The following is a 24,205-nucleotide window of genomic DNA, read 5'->3' as shown; positions in this document are numbered from 1 at the left end:
AAAATTAATTGAACTTTTTGAATAAAGTGGATGTTGTTGTTTATTAAACGTAACCTCACTTAACGTATTCTTACCTAATCTGTTCAATCTTGTAAAATATACACATATTAGATACAGTAAAACCTCCGTTAACCGAAATAATTGGGGGGGAGGCCGTTTCGGATAACAAGAATTTCGGTTAAAAATAACATTGTTTTTTATAATAGTCTTGATCAAAGTATTGGTATTAAAAAATACTATGAGTTGATTTCGTAATGTTTTCTAATAAGTAAATCCAAAATAAAGTAATAAAATTAAGGAAAATGAACAAGTTTAACATGCTTTTTTAAAGAAATCTGCTATTTTTTTGCGTTTTCGTTTAACAACGATGTTTTTCTCTCCCTCCATCGTTAATTTGTAGAACCTCATGAGTTTGCCTCATTCGATTGTTCGACGAAACGTAAAGCAATCTGAAAAGGACAAAACTTTATGTAATAACAACAAAAATTAAGAATCTAGTCGTGTCCCTAACTAATTAGGCCTACAGTATAAAATTCTTTCCTCTAAAGCATTGAAAATCTCGTCGACGGTCTTGTGCTGCCTGTTGCCTCTTGGGTCGTCATCTTTGTCATCTGATATGCTCAGGTTGTCTTGATAAAGAACCATATCAATGATGTCCTGGTCGATGAATTCACGTTCTGAGCCATCAGCTGCTAACCAGTCACGTATCTCTTCTTAGTTAATTTCGTCATGTCCCGGCAAATTTTTAATGAAAGGTTTAATTTCTTCTGTCGTTTTCTTACCATTTTCTTCTTCAGGATCGTCAATCAAAATCTTATCAAAAAGTTTGTTCCAGCATTTTTCCAAAGTTGAAGATTTGATCTTGGCCCACGACTCAGCTCACCAATAAAAATGTTTTATTGTTAATGATTTGAGAATTTCGGGAACACTTTTGGATTAATTCGTCCCCTGTAATAACATATGTCTTAAGATTGCTTCTCTATAATGTCTCTTGAATGTCTGTATGACTCCCTGGTCTAACGGCTGGATTAAGCTTGTGACATTCGGTGGCAAAAATCTGACAATTGTCACCATTTTGTAGATTTTGAGGGTGAGGGCGCACTGTCAACAAGCAACAATGCTTTGATGGGAAGGTTTTTCGATTTTAAAAAGGATTTTACACTTGAGACGAATTCATTTTCAAAACATTCTAAAAATAAAGTGGTCGACATCCATGAACTTTTTTGGCTTCTATACCTTAAAATGCCTTTTCGGAAATATCTTTTAGAGCTCTTGGTTTTTGTGATTTCCCAACACACAAAGACATCAATTGGTGAGTGAAATTAACGGAATTGTTTACGTTTTGCGACAAACATTTACTTTTTATTGACGAAATTATTGAAACTGTCAGCCGTTTCGGTTAAAAAGGTTTCAGTTAAGGGAGGTTTTACTATATGTCAAATAATTATCTATCAAAAATAATCCAGCTGTTTTCTACCATTTTAAATTGAAAATATCCATAATTTTAATTGAATATACCTTTATTATGAAGTTTCAATTTTCGAAGTGCAAAAATTGTGAGGATCCACAAAGGTAGGAAAATTTAGACAAAGACAAAATCTAACAAAATTTAACATCAACTATTTTGCCACAACAAGATCCTATCTCGTATCTCCCCAATTCAAAAAATATCTCGATTTCATTGTTTATAAGACCAATTGATAAATCTGAACTGATTCAAACTACTCGATTCTTCAAACGATTTCTTTGAAAAAAATATATTTCCAGAGTGCCTAAAGACAGCCATTATTATTCCCCTTCATAAGGGTGGTGAAAAATCGAATGTCTGCAACTATAAACCTATTACCTTACTACCGGCCCTATCCAAAATTATTGAGAGACTTATAAAAGCTCGACTTAAGTCCTTTTTCGTTAAAAACAGCATTTTATCACAAAGTCAGTTCGGCTTTTTATCTAATAAATGTACCAGTGATGCTATGTTGTCTTTACTACATGAGGAATTTCTACGGAATTTAAGGTATTTCTTTGAATTGGTTCCAATCTTACTTGAGGAATAGGAAACTAGTTAGAGGCAATGATACTGACTCTAGTCACAAAAGCATTATATGTAGAGTACCACAAGGTTCAGTATTAGATCATCTACTTTTCCTTATCTTTATAAATGAGATCACTAACTTTAAAATCGATGAAACAATTTTTATTTTTGCTGATGATACCAGCATTACCTGGAGAAACTCTAATATTGCAAATACAACTGCTAATCTACTTAAAATAAAAAGATAGTCCGACTCTAATTTACTCTCTTTTAACGTGGATAAGACAGTAGCATTATCCTATAAAGGAGCTCTTCAACCCTTGCTTCTTAATAATAGCCAGATCAGTCAGTATCTTTGATTCTGTAAAATTTCTTGGTATTTTTATAGACGGGATTTTAACTCTTCCCTATATATTCTAGAAACTGTTTGCTTAATTCGTAAACACCTACATGTTTTTCCAGCAAGACCTAATCGTGAGTACTACACCAGAAATTCAACCTTTTTTATATTCGCCAAAAAATTATACAACCATCTCCCTTTGCAACTTAAATCTACAACTTCTTTCCTTAAGTTCCGTAAATTGACAAAAGCCTATCTATCTGAAAGACCATATTATTCAGTGGAAGATAGCTAAGAAATTACAGTACGTTTAGGTACAAGCAACTAAAGTATTTTTATTATTAAGTATATTTGGGTATCACATGCAGCAACTTAAATTTGTTCGTAAGATTTTATTATGCAATTTGCAATTTAGTTAAATTTTGCAATGATTTGTATATTTTATTAACTTTTATTTTGTGATATTGACAATTTATGTAATTTTAGTAAATTTTAATTGTTATTGTTATTTTTTTGACCTTTTGTAAGCTTTGCAGATAAAATTGTACAATTTTCAGTGACAGTAAAGCATATTTCTACTCTATTCTAGACTTAGAGAAAAAGAAGAGTAACCAAAAATTATAACAACTGGTAATTTCTACATGTAGATGAAAATATAGAAATGAATTATATTCACTTAGCGAACCTTCGAAAAAATGTGAAAAAACGAAAAATTACCATTTCTAATGAATACACACTTTTTGATAAGATTGTTGTACAAATAATCTATTTGAAGTAAATTTATTAAACATATTATACCTCAATATTTTAAATCAGCGCAGCATTTGTCGCGATTAAACCGAAAAATCCGGGAAACAATTTTTTCAGAACCCGCAACTTTGGAAATCCTTTATGTTGATAACGACGACAGTGACTTTTATTTATGGCAATCTATAAATAAATACGCTATGAAATAAACGTATGCATGTATTTTATGTCGTTTTTTGTAATTTTAGTGTTTCATGAACCAGCCGCGTGACAGACATTATAATTAATGCAGAAAAAACAAACAGTTAACCTTATTAAGTATTACAATATTGTTTCATGTTGTTGGCGTCCATTAAAATGCCGAAATTTAGATAAATGTGTCACATGTTTTTTAAATTGGTTCAAATATGTTTAAAAACAATTTCTAGTCAAATTGATTTTTAAAAATTGACGATACTACTAGAATAACAGTAAAAAATGAAAGAATCAATTAGTAGATACTTTTTATTCTCCTATTTTGCTTGATAGGCACAGTGCTTGTTCAATTTTGCTCAATATGCTTAGAAGCATTTCGATGAAGTCTTACTAAAAGTCTCTATTGTGAATCTCATGAACTCCCCTTTACCTTCGGAGGCAGCAAACTACTTCTATCTTAATAGCAGATCTTAATTTCATCAAATCCGACTAACTCTGTACTTAATCTTCTGACTTCGTCAAGCCCTGGACTCGTAAACTCGCCTAGATGTATACTTTCAATCCCACAAATCCTACAACCCTTGTGCCAAAACACAAAAAAATCATATCATTTTTCGACAAGCTTTCAAGGATATTGTGAATACATCCCACTATGATAAGGTGCTTTATACCGATGCATCCCGAAACGCAGATGAAGCTCTCGAGTTTCCTTTTGACAATCAATAAAGTGGTAGCTCTGTGCAATGATTCCTTATCCGCAATTTATTCGGTAGAAAATATTTTCAATCAACATCACCTAGTGCAAAAAATACTAGAATCGATCCATGTCCAAACTTCCCAAGGGACTTAGATAACAATAATATGAATGCGTTCTCATATCGGCATCCAAGGAAATGAGATGGCTGACAGCACTGCAAAAGAAGCATCTATAACCAACCAACAAAAGATATAAAATCAAAATTCAAAAGGAATATCCAAGGCAAGTGGCAGGAACTTTGGATCACCAAAGACACAAATGTCAGAGAAATACAACCTAATGTTAACAGCTATCTATCCCTAGCATCTCTAAACCGAAAATAGAAAATAGTAATACGAAAATTGAGAATACGACACACAAGTTTGACATACGGTCATCTTATGTCCTCTACAGACCAACAGTTATGCTCTCACTATAACGATATTCCTATTAGCGTCAACATCCTCACAGAATGTCAACTTTACAGGCCACTCTCATTGCTAACAATATATTCCACAGTTTAAAATAACTTCTAAACTGTTCAAGCCGACTCAAGAGCCTAATATACTTCTTAAAGACTTCTTCTTCTTCCTATGCCGTCCCCATTAACAAAGGTTGGCGACCACATTTCTAAAAGTTTCTCTGCCTTTTGCAATGTGGAATAATTCGTCTACAGTCATGTTTGTCCAGTCTCGAATATTTCCCAGCCATGACTTCCTCTTTCTAGCTATTCCCTTTTTGCCATCGACTCTACCCTGCATGATGACCTGCAGAAGACTATATTTATCATTCCTCAGTATGTGTCCAAGGTTTGCAGTTTTGCGTACTTTTATTGTTCTCAACAATTTTTTGTCTCGACCCATCCTTCTCAGCATTTCCTCATTGGTGACCCTGGCAATCCATGGAATTCTCAACATTGTCTGGTATATCCAAAGTTCAAAGGCATCAAGCTTCTCAGTATTCAGATTTTTGTCACAGAACAATTGCTTGAATTTTAAGAACCCTGCCCTTGCCATTTCTATTCGTACCCTGATCTCTTGGTCTGAATCTAATTCTGTGTTGATGTAAGCTCCAAGATATTTATATTTTGTCACTCTCTCTATTTGCTGTCCACCAAGAGTTAGTTGTTCATTATTTATTGGACTCCTTGATACTGTCATAAATTTAGTCTTATCTGTGTTGATGTCAAGTCCCATTTCAATGCATTCACTATTTATTGCATCTAGTAAAGTTTGTAGTTCTTCTATACTCTCAGCCATAATTACCGTGTCATCCTCAAATCTCATGGTGTTTACTATTTCTCCACCAACTCTTATTCCCTCTTTTCTTTCCCATAAGGCTTTTCTGAATATGACCTGCGAGTACACGTTGAAAAGCATCGGAGACAAGACGCATCCTTGCCTGACCCCTCTCGCAATCGGTATATTATTTGTTTCTATATCATTCACCTTTACTACTGCTTTCTGTATATAGCCTTAATAAACTCAATGTCTTTTTTGTCTAAATTGATGTTTTTTAATTCATCTATTAACTTCATATGCTGCACTCGGTCAAAGGCCTTCCTAAAGTCTATGAAGCATACATATGCACTCTTGTTATATTCCCGACATTTCTGCAAGAGTACCGTCAACGCAAATAATGCCTCTCTTGTACCCATGCCTCCTCTGAGCCAAACTGCGTTGGATCTATCTGCTCCTCACATTTCTTATAAATTCGGTTTTGAACAATTTTCAATTGTTCTTTGGATCTTTAAAGGGTGGCGCATTAGGCTTATCAATCTATAGTCATTACATGATTTGGAATTGTTGTTTTTTAGTAGAGGTAAAAATATCGATTTAAGCCATTCCTCCGGGATGTTGCCCTCTACATATATGTGGTTGAGAATTCGGGCGAGTCCCTTTATAATAGCTTCATCTAAGGCTTTTAACAGTTCAACTGGAATTTGATCAGGACCTGGTGCTTTTCCTTGTTTTGCATTCTGTAGGGCATTCTTTACTTCTGAGGGTAAAATTTGTAGGTATTGTTCTTCTTCACCTATATCTTTCATTTTCCCTCTCATCATTGAACAGATGGATTATATATTGTTCTCATACTTCCTTTATTTCGCTCTCTTCAGTAATATTGCTCCATTATGATCTTTTGTTATGAGTGTTCTTCTTTGTCTCGTGTTGCCTGTAAGTTCTTTCATTTTTTTATATAAGTTTGAGGTTTGTGTCATCTTAAATAAAACACAGTTATTTAACAAAATATAATTTACGTAATATTGTTATTATTTACTATTGTAAACCCTGTATCATAACTCTGTAGGTAATATTGTAAACCTTTGCTCCCGTGTCAATGATCAAAGATGTCGGGACACGTTAATTCGAAATAAAAAAAAATCACTTCATATCTGAACCATGAATTTTTATTAGGTGTGTTCTGTTTTTTTACTGGTCATCTTCCTAGTGCTTCCTTAGCTGCAATATTCATACGTCTTACTATTCATCTACAGTCCATATTTAATGTTGTTAAGACTATTTTCTTATTCCTTCTTACAACATTTTCTTGTTCAGGGATTTTGTCGACATATTCTATATTTTATATGTTTCCTCTGTGTGGCTGTTCTGTTTCTTTTTTGTTGTCTTCATTCTGATCTACACGATGGAGAGACGACGTCAAAAGAGTCGTTGGGAATTGGCTGCAGGAAGCTCAAGACAGACAGAACTGGTAGACATTAGGGGAGGCTTGTGTTTAACTTTGTCCACAGAATGCTGGATGACGACGATGATGATGACAATGTTGTTATATTGTTTATTTTTGCCCTCTACTATTTGTAAATGCGTATTTGCATTCGAACTAATGGTTGAATAATGTATTCTTAATTCTTAGAGTATTTAATGAACATAGGTTTAACAAAATATTAAACCTTTTTTTGGAGAATTATAGTCTTATAATATATAATATCCATAAAATATATAACAAATATTACTCTAATCGGTACTTCCATCTTTATTTTGGAACACAAATGGTTAACACTTATTACACTAATCTTTAATAATGTAAGTAGTACTTAGTTGACGTTGTAAGGAGGTCTACATCTCGACATATATACGTTATCGACTCTACTCAACTCTAAACTTAACTTATAACTGCAACTGTGCTAAATTCATTATTTACCGTTTTTATAAACGTGCTTACCTTATGACGTGATCGGTCAACTTTGTTTTGCATGTGTAAGCAAGGCTACGCTGAGATTGTTTGCAATTAGGCAAACTAAGGTATTTGTTATAGTTATGTGTATTCTATAAACTTGACCTACTGCGATCATCCCCGATTCTTGATTAAAAACAATTTATGTTACAATAATGTACCTAATGTAAAATATGACTAACATTATTTATGAATTTTAAAATATTAGGAATAATATCACAGTCTGAAGAAAAGTTATTAACAATTGCCTGCAGTTAGTCATAAAAAGTTTCATGCAATGTTTTTGATTATCAGTTGATCAATTACATCTTAACAGTAAGCCAAAGCAAAGCTTACGGCACTACTGGCTACTACACGTGGAATAATGCAGTGAACCTCCACAATAACAGAAAATCTGACAGAACGATTTCTGTCAGGGAATATTCAACAATTAACTAAAAACGAATATGTTTTCCTCGAACATATTCTTCTTCACTGGTCTCCATAAAACGTTTTGTTTCGTTTCTAAGGACTCTAAGAAGAAAATCTTCAAAATTATTCAAAATATTTATAATTTCTTCATATTTATTCCAAGAATCCACTTATATCCACTTATCCATTCAATAAAATATTGGTTTGATAATATAATTTATTTTGTAACCTATTCTGATTATTTTTCATTGATAGCAACAGCGATATTCAATTTAATTTGCGTCTCAAGAACCACATGGTGCGATATACCAATTGATGGAAGTTACCGACTATCACTTGTTATTTCCTGCTCATTAGTGATTATCAAGTCTAATAATGAAGGTGTTTTACTACTAATAATGAACTTTCAAGGAGTAGAAAAGTTCAATAACATGGGAAAACAATAACACACAGTAACATGGAAGGTAAAGATATTTTAGTAAAAATAACAAAATGAATAAAATCTATTAGGGCTCTTACACACTTACTAAACGCTAAAGACAAAGATAACAGGACTAACCGCCATATTTTCTTTGGCGGTGAACTTTTAAAAATGAACCTAAAGAAGAAATAATGGTTTGGGAAAGGAAAATGATCACGAAAATTTATGGAAAAATTAGAAGGTAAGGAAGGCAGACAAAAAAATATCGAAATCGGTTCATTTTTCACTAAGATATTACAAATTTTTCTGAGCTCCGCTGATTTGAAGTTTCAAATTAAATTTTCTTGAAAACAAGACTATTTCAGTTACTATTGTAGGTCTTGAAGCTGGCAATCATAATCTGTAAGTTGCAAACTGCTACAATATTTAAGAGGCTCTTCAGTCACAAATGTTTGTCAAAAAAAGTGGAACAGTAGGCGGTACTGTAGACTTGCGCGGAGCTTCATACTCTATTTTCTGTATTTTTAATACAGAAATAATATAATTAAAATTAAATAAAGTAATTTTATTATTTATTTATTTTTTATATTTTAAACAAATTCAATAAATTATTATATTTGCTCCTAACGCCACATGTTAACGCATTAATAAAGCACACGTTGTTTACTAATGAAAAACCTGTCAAATTCAGAGCAAACATTAATAATAAAATATAAATAAATATCATTTGATAGTAAATTTAATTGTTATATTAACTAAATAATAGGTACGTAAAAAATAATAATTGTATTTATATTAAATTATTTTAAAACGAGAATTATTATAAAAATTTAAACATATAATTCAATGTTGTAGTTAATTGGATGACATTTATGACTTTTATTAAATTTTGGCAATCGTTACGAATCGAATCTTTTAGTGACGGATATTCTTTTTAATTTTTTACTTCTCATTTAATGTCTATAATTTGTTAGTAATTTTTCATGCCGCTTTTAATTTACCTGATTGGACTAAATATATGATGACTAAAAACGAATTGATCAAGAGTAATGAATCGATGTGAAGAGCCGCTATCCGTAACGACGCCATCTTGTGGCGCTTGTTCCGTGACGCTCGCCTCAGCATTTTACTGCAGAGAAAAAAGGAATAAAACGCCAGTATAGAAAATTCATTTTAAAAATTTAACCATATTTTTAATGTAATAAATAAGACATGTGTATGTAAAAACATTTTTTAGGTTGTGTTTAATATTACAATTAGGATAAACAAATTAGGGCTCAATCTAATATATTAGTCATATGTAATATTAATTCATGTAGTGACATGGAGAGCCTCAAAAATAAATATAGAAGCGTAGAAAGATTGCTATGTCTAAGACATATACAAAACAATATTACAAAGAACCCTCTATAGCAAATTATGTAAAAATACAAATATTGCGCTGGAAAGGTCATCTTATAAGAATGGATAATAACAAAAGACCTAGTTGAACGCTTAGTGGAACTATGATGGGACGCCGGCCAGTAGAAAGACCAAGAAAGAGGTGGATAGACGAAGTGACGCTAAAGATATATTGTGGGGTGGATAACTGTAGGAGAACATATACAAAGACTTGAAAGCATTATTTTCAGACCCTATTTGGTACACAAGTAGACATGGAAGATGAAATGGGTACGAACTACGAAGTAGAGAATGGGGTAAAAGCTCCAACCATACAGGAAGTTCTCGAAGCTATTAAGGTCCAGAAAAACAATAAAGCCCCGGGAGTTGACGAAATACCAGCAGAATTGTATAAGGTAGGTGGCGACAACCTAGCAAGTCACATCCACGCGCTCATCAAAGATATATGGCAAAAAGAGAAAATACACGACGACTGGAAGAAAAGTATAGTATGCCCGATCTATAAAAAAGGAGACAAAATCCAGTGCAAAAACTACCGTGGAATTTCTCTACTATGTACAGCATAGAAAGTCCTCACGTATATTATAAACCAGTGGCTCCAACCACTAGCAGAAAATATTATTGGAGAGTATCAGATGGGCTTCCGACGGGGAAGATTGACACTGGATCAAATATTTACAGTCAAACAGATCTTAAGTAAATCATGGGAACATGGCATTAATGTTCAAAACTTGTTTGTAGACTTCAAACACTCAGTCAAAAGAAACAAACTTTACAATATATTGGCTGAATTGGCAATACCACACAAGCTTATTTTATTAGAATTAGAATTAGACTCACTAAAGCCACAATGGATAAAACTCAGGCATGTGTTCAAATACAAAGAGATGGCTCCAACTTTGTTTAACCTGGCACTGTAGTATGCGGTTAGACAAATGCAAACTGGACGAGGAAACCTACTGACCAATCGAAGGGTTCAACTGGCCGCTTATGCCGATGATATTAGTCTCACAAGTCCCACAAAACATTATACATGAAGACGACATTAAAACTGTTGGAAAGAGTACATACTTGGCAGTAGAAATATATGCCGTCGGATCAGAAGATGGAGAAATACGGAAGAGAATAACGCAGGCAAACATAGCTTATTTTGCCCTCTCCCATAATGTCGGTCTAAAAATTTCCACCGAAATACAAAGATGAGAATTTATAAAACCTTAATTCGACCAATAGCATGCTACGGCAGTGAAGCATGGGTCCTAAAAGAAACTTCCATAAGCAAACTCGACACATTTGAAATTAAAGTACTGAGGAGAATACTAGGACTTACGGAATCTTCAGAAGTCGATACAACAACGAGCTTTATTAACTTTATAAGGAAGCACCTTATAAGTCTTTAATCAGTGCGTGTTGCCAGTACTTACATATGGTGCAGAGACATTATCACTAACCAAGAAAGTAAGAAATAAAATTTGTGTTACCCAAAGAGCCATGGAACGATCGATGTTAGGCATTTCTCGTAGGGATCGGATCACGAACAAGGAAATAAGACGGAGAACAGGAGTGACAGATGCCATAGAAAGAATTATGACCCTTAAGTGGAACTGGGCGGGGCACATAGCTAGAATGTCGGATAACAGATGGACACAGCGAATAATACAGTGGAGACCGAGACAAGAAGCACATCGAAGTAGAGGTCGTCTACCAACAAGATGGTCTGATGACATAACACGGATCGACAAAAATTGGATGCCAACAGCACAAAACAGAAATACATGGAAAAGACTGAGGGAGACCTATATCCAGCAGTGGATAGATCCGGGTTAAATGATGATGATGAAGGAAGCACCACTGTCAGACTTCATTAGAATATAAAGACTGCAATGAGCCGGACATGCGATAAGAATGGGAGAGGATAGGCTACCAAAAAGGTCACTGAATGCTAGAATGCAAGGAAAGAGACCGGTTGCAAAGCAAAGAAAGCGCTGGGAAGACACAGTAAACAGCGACGCATAAGCCCTTTTAGGAGTCCGTGTATGGAGAAGATCAGCCACAGACAAGCAAGGCGCTTAATTTGGACTGTAGTGCCGTAGAAGAAGATAATAATAATAGGTAGAGATAAGAATAACAAAGAGAATAAGGATAACGAAGAGTGTTATTACGAAAAAAAATCGGTTGCCTGTAAAGTCGGTTTTACGGGCGAAGATTTTACGTGACAACGTCTTTTTCTCGGTAGAATATTTATTGATATGAATATTATTAAATTGCACAATAGGAACAAGGAATTGAATGAAAATAAGAATTGCACAAATTTTAACTATAGAAATATATTTTGTTTACTAAAACATTGTACATGTAAACTTAAACTTAACTAATTTCTATTTGAGTGATTTTGTTGAGGATAGGACGATGATAGGAAAAATATGAAATGAAAGGAAGTGTTTCTGCTGTAATGTGTCTTGAACGCCAAGAACGCTCGAGAAAGACAGAGACCAGTGATGTTCCGTGGAGCTTATCCAATATCGGGAGATGCCTTCGGCAAAATTCGGTAGATTTCGGTAGATCATATGCAATGACGTAAATTATTTATATATATATATATATATATATATATATATATATATAGATATATATATATATATATATATATATATATATATATATATATATATATATATATATATATATATATTATAATACAGTGCGTCCAATTAAGTGAACACCATAATGGAATTTTTTTTTAGTTTTATGACCTAAAACCTAAAATCAATCATCAATTAAATTTTTTGAGCCATATACACGAGGTTTGTCAAAAAATATGAACATAAAATTCATATTTTTTGATAAACTGCCTATATTACTAAAAAAATTTAATATCTGATGATTGTATTCTAAGTTTTAGATCATTCAGAACTTTTTAGAAAGATTAACTTTTTTCCATAAAACTAAAAATAGAAAAGTTTCCCATTATGGTGGCGACTTAATGGTTTAAAAGTTAAAGACCTTAAATAATTATGCTGAACTAATTATTAGAAATAACCATAATTCATTGAATTTTGTTTAATAAATAAAGAATCAAATTATTGGGACCAAATGCTCACTTCAGCTATTATGATACAAATAAGGTTTAATAATATTTTGAGAAATAGTTACAGGTCATAATATTTACAGAAAGTTAAAACGTTCTGGTTCAAATAGATGTAACAACCATTATCTGCTAATGGATTAAGTCGGCAGTCAAAGAAAACCGACAGCACACACACCGTCATTTAGCTAATAATTTATCACTTGATACTTGAGATTCTTTGAGAATTGAAGAGACGTGTGTGAATGATTATGATTACGGAATGATGTTTATACAATATGTTATTATTAGGTATAAAATTACGAACTTGAATCTCGGGGTATTTCGCTTTCTTTGCATCTTTGCAAATATATTTTTAAACACTATAGGGAAGTATCAAATGAATTTTAATACAAACGTATTAAAAATACCAAGTATTAGGTTACACTGAAAAGTTTTTTGATAGTAACAGAAATAAAAAGATAAATTATATTATCCGAATTTATTTTTAAGTCATTGTGATATTTGTTTTAAAATTAGGTAGATTCAAGGGGCAGTTCGGTAGATCGGTAGATAGGAATCAAATTCGGTAGATCTACCGAAAAATCGGTAGACGGAACAACACTGACAGAGACACAAGCACGGAAGCACGCACCGATTCAACGCGCCTAATTCTCTAGTGCTGCGCGCGCAGCGGACCGATCATGTTTGAGTGGGAGAGAGACGCAAGGCATTCGCCGGTCCGGCGGGCCTCTCTCTCGTTCGGTGACTCACTGTAACAGACGTGAGCGGGCGTTACACTTTTTCATGAATGACTCCGAGCCACAACCTAATTTAAGACGTTGTCACGTCAAAAGCTTATCCGTTAATAGACTTTGATTGAATTTTAAATTATTTATTTTGTTATCAACAAATACCGAAAAACATTGGCTACGGTATATAGAAACGTTTGTTTTTAAATGTAAGCACAATTTATTTTAACTGCTTAATGGGTAAAATATTTTTGCAACAGGTGATTATGCATTTAGAATATAACTCTGCATATTTAACATTTTCTGACCTTACATTACCTTACATAACGTATAAAAAAAAAGATCACTACCTACTGGCGTGCAATTGGGTTGACATTTATGTGTTAAACATTTTTTGGCTTTTTTATTATTGATTATGTACTTACTATTAATAAATCGTAATGAATAAAATCAATATAATTCCAAGGTTCTTAATAAAACTTAATAAAATGTATGTGTACGGAATGTTGTCAGTAGAATAAACTTACGCCTTATTTACTAAGAGACATTTTTGAAAGTAAGAAATGGGGAGAAACTGGTTCCTGAGAAGCACGTAAGACTCGTGAAGGATAATATGTACGAGGAAGCGTACACCAAACTAAAGGCCGTATGACACTATGCATTTTCTTGTATCATTTCTTATATCGTTTCTGATATAGAAAGTTATTTATGTTGTCTTGTATCGTTCTTTTACCGAAAATTGTATGTGATTCGGCAAATGATTGGTCGAAATTTTGACACATATAAAAATAGAACTGCAGTACCTGAGCAATACTGCAATACTGTGGTTCAAAAATGAAAGAAATAAAATGTCCCAATATTAAAACTAAATTGGAAACCACAATTTTTGAAGATATTCAACAAGCTGTAATGGAAGACACAAATAATAAATAATTTGGTTGTAATAATTAATTTGTTTTTTTTTACAAATTATGAGTTTGAATGGCATGCTCTTGAAATTCTACTCTCTTATTTGGAGATATAAAATAATCTTTAAACTCATCACGAATTTTTAAAGCGGTTATGTATTGTTTCTAGTAATACATCTTCTCCTACTTTCAGTAGTTCCGATGCTATTTGATCCAATCCCTGTGATTTATTTTTTTTCAATTTGGCTACTGCTGTTCTAATCTTGGTTATTGTTGGTGGGCACTTTTCTCTGATGTCTGCTTGGTCTAATTGTATATCAAAGTTCTCCTCCAGCCGCCATTATGACAGAAGTTTTACGTTTTTGCGCACAAATTGGAGCATTTCTTGTACAAGAAACTGCAGCGGACACAAATTCTTGTATCGTTTCTGATATAAGAACTATACGCTTGTATGACACTATCAATTTTTTTGTTATATCAGAAACGATATAAGAAATGATACAAGAAAATGCATAGTGTCATACGGCCTTAAGGAAGTTGTCCAGTGACGGTTGGTTTGCATCAAGACTCTTCACTAAGTCCTTAGGTACTTATTTCCTTCACTTACAGAGAAGGTAAGTGAGGGGATTCTTGGTCAATGCTCTTTGCTGATGATATCGTGTTAGTAGAGAAGAACAAAAAAGTAGGAGGAGACGTTGAAGGGTTGGTGAAGAACTATTGCTAAGGGAGTACTTAAGGTGAGAAGGTCGAAAACAGAGAATATGTCGATGGGAGAAACAGCAATGGTTGAAGACGAGTAGGAGAATTTAAAAACGTTGGCTGCTAGATAACGAAAAATGCATGGATACACGCTGGTTATTTTAAGTGGAAGCCAACGAGCGGGTTACTCTGGGATCGAAAAATCGGGGAATTGCTGAAAGGAAAGATATACAAGAGTGTGGTAAGGTATGCGTTGGTGTACGGTGGTGAATGAAGGGTGGCCAGTGAAGTAGGTTCAGAAAAAGAAGATAGAGGACTATCTCTAGTCTCAAAAAAGATTCAAAAACAAGAACAAGGAAATCAAGGAAAAGGACAAAGTTGTTCGTAATTCTTCTAGTGTAATGTTTGCCTTTTGTTCGTATAGAGATAATGTGTTTTCGATTTTTATCTTATTGTTTTTTTTATGTCGACTTTTTTGAGATTGTCAAAATATGTAACAATATTTTTTACCATAATCTAGTTTAAATGTTATATAATATTAGTCGCATTTTAGGTGTACCACAAATTTGCGATAAAATATTAAAAACCAAACATTGACAATTACTCGAGCGATAAGAACGGCCAAATCCTACGCTTTTATTTGTTGCGGTTATCTGTATTCACAACGTTATTTTTACTCTACAATAAATAACGCAAATCTTTTGTTTTTATACAGGATTAAACAAAAAAAAATGTTTTAATCTGCTGGTAAATAAATATAAATGATTTAATTATGACTAACATTTATTTATTTATAATATATTTTGTACAAAGGAATATGGAGTAAAAGACATATAAGTAGTGAAAATAAACAAACACAAGTAGAAGGAATAATCTTTCTTAACAGTATCTACAAATATCGTAACCCACAAATTGTTGCGACAATAATGACAGAGCCAGTGAAACTTTGTTGTTCAATTTCTTATTAGTAGAAGGAGCTACTAACCTGCATAGCTCAGTCTCTTCTTAGCTTAAAGTGTCTTTGCTTCTCTGAAAATGTTGTAGACAAGGATTGGACAGACATTTTCATTCGGAGCCTTAGGTTGAGGCTGTTATAAAAAAAGAAATTGTTTGATCTTTATAAATGCTGATCTTGCCATTTGTATTCGGACTTTTATTATTCCTTATATGATCTAACCAGCTCCCAAGATATTTATACCTTTTCACTCTCTTTATCTATTCATTGCTTATTAGCTTATTACATAATATACAAGAAGTATACCCACAAAGCAATTTTTTATTTGAAATGACCACAAATTTTGTCTTTGTAAAATTCATTTTCAATCCATAGGTTTTACATAAATCGTTTCATTTCTCTACAAGTGTTTTTAAATCTTCCAGGTTAGGTTAGCTTAGGTTATCTTATAACAACTACTGTGTCCTCCGTATATCACATATTGTTAAAACCTCTACATTAATAGTTAAACATAATAACGGTATTAGATTTTTGTTTTGATACAGGGCAGCGACAGCCGCTTATACGTATTTCGACCTCTTTAGGTCTCCTCAGAGCGGTATAGCCACTACTCTGAACCAAAACAAAAATCTTTCCCGTCCTAGACAATATTTATTAAAATAACTATATACGGACGTTACTACGCCATCTAAAAACAAAAGAGAAATCAAACGATTTCTACCTGGCGAAACCAAATTCAAATTTTTACCACTGCGCTTCCTAAAACTTGCGAACCAAACAGCTTGATGAATTACTCGGCAAGGGAATCTAAAATTGCATTCCACATGCCGTTCATCATGGTCAAAATTCGTAGTGAATTCAGTTTCTGGTACTCCAACCGAAGTAAAGTAATAAAACATAATGACGGTATTAGATTTTTGTTTTGATACAGGGCAGCGACAGCCGCTTATACGTATTTCGACCTCTTTAGGTCTCCTCAGAGCGGTACAGCCACTACTCTGAACCAAAACAAAAATCTTTCCCGTCCTAGACAATAGCTATCAAAATAACTTAATAAAAATAACGGACGTTACTACGCCATCTAAAAACAAAAAGAGAAATCAAAGAGTAGTGGCTATACCGCTCTGAGGAGACCTAAAGAGGTCGAAATACGTATAAGCGGCTTTCGCTGCCCTGTATCAAAACAAAAATCTAATACCGTCATTATGTTTTATTACTTTACTTCGGTTGGAGTACCAGAAACTGAATTCACTACGAATTTTGACCATGATGAACGGCATGTGGAATGCCATTTTAGATTCCCTTGCCGAGTAATTCATCAAGCTGTTTGCTTCGCAAGTTTTGGGAAGCGCAGTGGTAAAAATTTGAATTCGGTTTCGCCAGGTAGAAATCGTTTGATTTCTTTTTTTGTTAAATAGTTAAACCTTCACTACAATTGTTCAACGATTCGCGGAAAATATATTCACTCTATACATAAATCAAATAGAAGAGGAAAATGAATACAGCTCTACTTGACACCAAGCAAAATTTCTACTTCTTTATCTACTTTAACTTTTACTGTCTGCTTCTAATAAAAAATCGCCGATTGTTATATCCCGGCTGTCAATGTTTTTATATATAAGTATCTCTATAAGTTTGTAGTGTTGAATGCTTTTTCGAAGTCTATGTAGCATACATATCTCTACCTGATTCACACTCAAACACCTTTGGGCCAATAAATTAATTTCAAACAACGCCTCTCCGGTGGCTATTCCTCTTCTAAACACTACTTGATTCTAGCTGATTTCACAGTCTACTTTCTCGAATACTGTTGTTAATAACTCTACATTGGTGATAACTACATCAACCAAATCCCCATACAACGACAATATAAGGCTGAATTTTGACCCCAACATTGTTCAATGTTTGTGACATGCCTTCTAACAGTCCTCACATAAATGACATTTAAACGGTGTGTCAAAATTAAACAGACACTAATTAATAACCCACAACGGACATTACACGAGTTAAAGCAAAAATAAAGTAGTTTTAGAACCAATTTATCCCTGAACAGTGCAGATGCTAAGTCGAGTTAATGCCCAATAGGTTCGAGCCATCGTAAAAACTCAGTTTAGTTTATCAGTTATATAATAAATTTGAAGAGTTGACCTTGGTAATGACAAACAACCCACAACGTGTCTACAGAAAATGTAGATTTCAGCTGATATCGAATTACATTAAGATCTTTATCAACTTTCCTAATTTTCAATTTGTGTGTATATTTACGCAAACACTGACCTTCAGATATTTTTATCTAATATTTTTAACATGTTTACTTCCTTGATGTTTCTAGTTAGTACAGTTTGTATGTAGAAAAAGTTTCTAATGCTTTTCATGCTTAGCTGTTATTATTAATGCGTATAAATGATTCATTATTCATAAAATCAAGTTATTAAAAAAGATTTAGAAATTTATTCCAAAGGAATAAAAATATTTATTTTCAAAAAAAAATTATACCGCAAAATGAGATTCATTGAAAAATATCGGCTTCTTCAATGTAAGATTCACATATTTTTGAGTCTTGGTGCACACTTAAATTTGTCAGTAATTAAATTATTTAGGACACGTGCATTAAATTCCAAGTAGATGTAATTAAGTCCACATGTGTCCTTAAGAGAAGCATATGTGGACAAGACAATATTTTCTACGGGGCACATATGGACACAGGTTTTGATGGAAATAAAATAATAACATTTTTTTAAGTGCAATTTTTAATATTTATTTAACATAATAAATTAAATTATCCCATATATTATAACCATGAAAACCTAAAAAAGGAGCTGAATCTTGCTGTTCCAATTTTCTTTTCAGGAGCTGGCAATTTTCTCATAATATAATTTGCAGCGTTATTTTTAAAAAATTTACTAACAATTCTGACCCTCTAGTTCCTTTTCGATCTGATCAACAAAGAATTTAAGTGTTTTTTTTTTGTAGCAAATTTAATAAGAACAAAATCCCATTTCTGGATATTTGTAAGATCCAATCCAAAATCTTTACCATCTACAGTCTCAACTTCCATAAGACTATCATCTGATTCTTCGCAATAATTCTCAATTTCGCTTTTTAATGTCTCTTCATTAAAAACTTTGCGAATATGGAATTTGGATTTTTTCTTTTCTATATTGCTTACCTTTTTTTCCTGAGCCCGTTTCTCTTTTTCCTCATTTTCTCTTATTTCATTTTATAATTTAGTTTTTTCTGGTGTTGCGGTCAGAATGAATGAAATTGTGTTCAACTTATTCTCACCCCTTTGGGTATGGACGAATTTGTTCCGGAGTAAGTTTTACATCGGAAATAATTACAATTTTGGAACTTTGTTTTTCGGTAGTTAAAACAGGTTGACAATTATTGTTGACTTATGGTTGAATATTTGCCGATGATGATTTTCTGACAGAATTACTGTATTATCCGCGTATCTAATTATATTAAGAAGTACCCCGTTGATTTTTATTCCATATGGCTGTCACATGCGTCAGATTTATCGACCTCGTGACCTTCTCATGGTGATTTATATTATAAGTCTATGGCGCTAACAAACATAAACTCACAATTAAAATTGTCTTTTTATATAAAAAGAAGAATATGATATTTGACAATATCCATAGATAAAATATTTGTTGACTTCAATTCTGTTTTTTTTATCTTTATGTATGAAATTAGATTGTAACGATAATACGAATTTTTTTATCATCAGCGTATTTTTTAATTATCAGCAACCACTGTAATTCATTGCCTACTCTCCTAATATATGCAGCAAAATGTTATCAGCTGGAATAATAATTGTTTGTACTCATTTCAAGTTTTTTGTCCCCCTCAAGATCAAGTTTTCAAATGTATTACATAATTTATCAAAAGCGGATGCAAAATTTTCTAAAAATCATCTTTAGCCGTGATTATTGTTATTGTTATAATGATATGAACTTTTTTGTCATTATCAAGCTCAAATCTTAAAATTTTTTGTAATTGTAATGATGATATGAACTTTTCTATCAGTATCAAGCTCAAATCTTCACATTTCTGAGATTGTAATGATGATATGAACTTTTTTGTCATTATCAAGCTCAAATCTTAAAATTTCTGAGATTATAATGACGATATGATTTTTTTGGCATTATCAAGCTCAAATCTTAAAATTTTTTGTAATTGTAATGATGATATGAACTTTTTTATCAGTATCAAGCTCAAATCTCCAAATTTCTGAGATTGTAATGATGATATGAACTTTTTTGTCATTATCTGTCAGATTGTAGATTAAAACTCTCAAACTCTTTGTTCCTTGGCTTTATTTTACACTCAATATCAATACATACTACTTAGACATTGACATACTACATTCCTCCTCCTCTATCCTGTATCCTTCGTAAGGATGTGGTGACGTTATGGACTCTTCTGGACGCGGTGGCTGCCTCAGACAGAGAGTAACCGGTAGCGCACTTTATTTGGTCAGACCATCGGAGTGGCGATCTTCCTCGGTTCTTTTACCATCTACCTTGCCTTCAACCACCAACCTCTCTCCGTGCCTTCCATTCGTCTGGTAATGTGTCCAAAGTACCTCAATATATTTTGGTTGACGATTGTGGTAAGCCTAGTATTGATGTCGAGTTCTGTTAATATTGAGACATTTGTGCGATGTGCTGTCCAGGGTATGCGCATCATTCTACGATATACCCACATTTCAAAGGCCATTATACATCGTGAGGCGGACTTTTTAATGGTCCAAGTTTCTGACGCATAGGTAGCGATAGAAAAGATAAGCGTCCGTACTAGGCGCAGTTTCGTGTTCCTGGTTATGTCCGTATCGTTCCAGATTTTAGTAAGTTTGGCCGTTGCTGATCTGGCCAGTGTAAGGCGTCGACGTATCTCTTCTTCGCATCCACCATTGTTTGTGATAACAGAACCTAAGTAATTGAAACGGCTTACCACTTCAAACCCCGCTACGTTTCGTATTTCCGGCTGGTTATTTCTAATTCGATCGATTATCATTACCTTGGTCTGCTGTACATTAATTTTAAGCCCATATTCACGACTAATAGTATCTAGTCTGTTCATGATGTATTCACATGATGACACAACTCCAAAATTCTCACTGATACAGGTTGAAAATATCTAAAATTGTCTGCTATAGTGGCACAACTTAAAAGTGTCGGTATTGCATATAAACTTGATATCGACAGGGTTCCACTTCTACTGCACAACTAAAAAGGGCCAGTACTGCAAGAAACAATTTATCTCAACCGTCATGTCATAGCGACACTAGTGACGTCTAGCGGACATTTTTGCTATTATTATTGTGCCAGTTTTGCAGGTCATAAATAAGGCTTTTTCAAGCCTTCTAGTGACGTCAAACTCAAACTCAATTTTGTCAATTTTTGAGTTAAGCCACTATCGCATACAGCCGATGATATGGTCTTTTGAACTCATTAGTCATCTTAAAGTTGTATACGTTATTAAATATACACTAATCGATTATTTTCTTTTGTTTCAGATGGTGAACCAAGCCATGTTTGCCAACTTCGGTTTGATATTCGGAGAGTACTTAAAAGAAATCGGTGGTGGCCATGCCACCGGCATAACCCTAGTTTTAGCTTTAAGTGTAGTAGTGACGAACTTTGCGGGATTAATAGTGGGACCTTTATTAAAAATATTGGAAATTAGGACTTTTACTTTAATTGGTATCGGTTGTGTAGGCACCGGTATGATCATTTCGAGTTTCGGCACTGCTACGTGGCATATTGTCATTGGATACAGTGTAATGACGGGTAAGAATAAGGTTTAATTTGATTAGATTCTATAGATCTATAAACTTAAGTATTTTTTTTGATATAAGAATGGATAAAAACCATTCTGGAAAATGTAAACAAAACCAGGATACTTTCATACCATCTAGAAAATATCATAGCATTATAACTAGGTTTAGAACACGTAGCGCGTAGAAGACCCTTATCGCTCCTAGTACGGCATCATTCCCAGACGGGCATTTCCTCCTTCCTAACAGTCTGACTCACGCCTTTCTAACTCATACAGTGTGACCCACTTCTCTAGCTTCAACTTTCAGCATCTTTCACTCTTACCCTTGCCGTTGCTCCAGCTGTGTTTCTTCCTCTTCCTTTTTCTTGATCACTGCACGGATATAGCTGTGTATGTTAGTCTAACCTGATTTATGTTCAATCATTCTCTCGATCATTTCTCTCACTGTAACAAAATTCACAATTGTCTCTCTCCATTCAGTTCCTTTCCACTATCCATCTGCTGCAATCTAACATCGTATGTGTCACAGTATCCGAGTATCCACAGTATAGGCATTCATCTGTATCAGCCTTTCTGAACCTAGAGAGGTAGGCCCTAAAACATCCGTGTCCTGTAAGCACCTGCGTCAGGAAATAATCCAGTTGCCTGTGGCCACAGTCCACCCAATCTCTTATATTCGGGATCAGCATTTTCGTCCACTGTGCCACATCCTCCGTGTTGTTCCATTTTTCTTGCCATCTTTTAATTGACCTTTCCCTTTCCTATCTTCTCTCGGCCACAGTAAGGTTTGGGCCTCCTCTCTCATAGAGCTCTTTTCTTTTAAAAAGTGTCGTCAAAATTTATACAGTAGAATAACGTGACGTTTTTGATCTAGATCAGATCATCCTCAGTGCCTTCTTTTGTAATTGAAGTTAACACTAAAATTGTAGCTGTGACATCAATATATGGTTTTACATTGTTCCAAATTTAAATTCTAATGTGACTCTAGGTCGATGACATTAGATAAAAATTTAATACTTAAAGAGCAGCATGTTTCTTTGCTCGACTTGAACACGTGGTTCTTGTCAGTTAAAATGGCACAGACCAACTGGCTGAGGTGACAGGAAATCGCCGTATCAACATATTCGCGAGAATTGGTGGAATTGTTTTTTTATCTTTTCTTAGTATTTAAAATAGTTTCTAGAACGCAGATTTATTTGGGTTTAGTTGCTGGATATATAGTTGTCCCAATTTTCGCTTCGATGTTTTTTTAATTGTTTTCTTGTATCCTATTGGTTTTTTGTTCCAATGATGATTCTAGTATCAGACAAATCCTTGATGATCTCAAGCATCAAATTCGACCATGGAAAAAATTCAGTACCATTTCTGGATGTATCAATTTCAATGGAGAATACATAATATGGAACCAAAGTATAGTTAAAACCAACACATCAATAGATACTTCATTTATTATTCAAATTGTAACATACATATTAAAAAGAGGACCATTAATTCCATATATGACATGAGTTTAAAATATTTCAAGCGCAAACTGCTTTTTTTGGGAAGAAAAAACTTGTTAACATCTAATCTAATAATAAAATGACGTAACCATACTATTATATTTTCTTCTATACCTATAAATAATATAACCCTTGTAGCAATTATAACGAAACATATCGCAAGCTTTTTTTAGCTCAATGAACCTCATTGAAATTCAAATTAATATAAAATATTTATGGTTGTACATCAGCTGACTAAATGCCAACAACATGTAGATCAAATCTATTTCTGTTCGAACTTTGAATTTATTCATTAACAAGGTGTTTGCCAATGATGGGTGATTTGCGACATGCTTTTCCACATGTAGGTTGTGTTCGTATTAAAAATGATCGAATATAATATAGAATTAGGAGTTTACTTCTTCCAGTTTCTCATAAGCCTTTCAAGAACCTTTTTCGGATATCGCCGATCTTTTTATACATTTCTTTCGTTTTATATTATCCTTTCTCTAGCTATTCAGGTGAGATAAGCAATCTAAAAATCCAAAAGTAGTTCATTCCTCCACATTCGATTCACGCAGAAATTAGAAGTTATTTATCCGACAATCTTGTCTGGAAGCCGCTATTGTAATATTTCTTCTTCTAAAGGTTGACCCATCTAATTCTATTCACAGCAGCTCGAAATAGATCAGTTAACGTTATACCAGTCCATTTCCTAAAATTAGCCAGCCAGGATATACGTCTGCGTCCATAGCCTCTCTGGTCCTCAATCTTACGTTCTAGCAGTCGGTATTTCCATCTCTCTGTTGTCCCATTCTACATCGTTTAGGCCTGTCTTACTCATGGCGTCGTCTACTTCATAGTTCCTCGAGGATCTTCGGGGTCGTCCTCTTTTCCTCCTTCCTATGGGGCTCCATTCGGTTATTCTCTTTATCCATCTGCTGGCGCTAGTTCTTCTTACATGTCCATACCACTTTAGTCTTTTTTGTTCTATATATGTTAGTATATCTGTTTCTATTGATGTTCTTTGCTTTATTTTGTCATTACTTCTCCTATCCATTTTTGTTACTCCGCAGCATCT

At 33.7% G+C, this 24,205-nt stretch overlaps 1 protein-coding gene across 1 annotated transcript in view; it reads left to right on the top strand.

Annotated features, from left to right (window-relative positions):
- LOC140435270 (uncharacterized) overlaps window positions 1–24,205 on the top strand; it is a 79,733-nt gene that overhangs the window by 30,258 nt on the left and 25,270 nt on the right. Inside the window, exon 2 of the mRNA XM_072524089.1 lies at window positions 21,381–21,654. Coding sequence (XP_072380190.1) covers window positions 21,381–21,654 — 274 coding nt within the window. The remainder of the gene's footprint in view (window positions 1–21,380; window positions 21,655–24,205) is intronic.

The sequence above is a fragment of the Diabrotica undecimpunctata genome, chromosome 2, assembly GCF_040954645.1.
Source record: "Diabrotica undecimpunctata isolate CICGRU chromosome 2, icDiaUnde3, whole genome shotgun sequence".
NCBI classification, from domain to species: Eukaryota; Metazoa; Arthropoda; class Insecta; order Coleoptera; family Chrysomelidae; genus Diabrotica; species Diabrotica undecimpunctata.
This window is presented reverse-complemented; position numbering and strand designations above follow the sequence as displayed.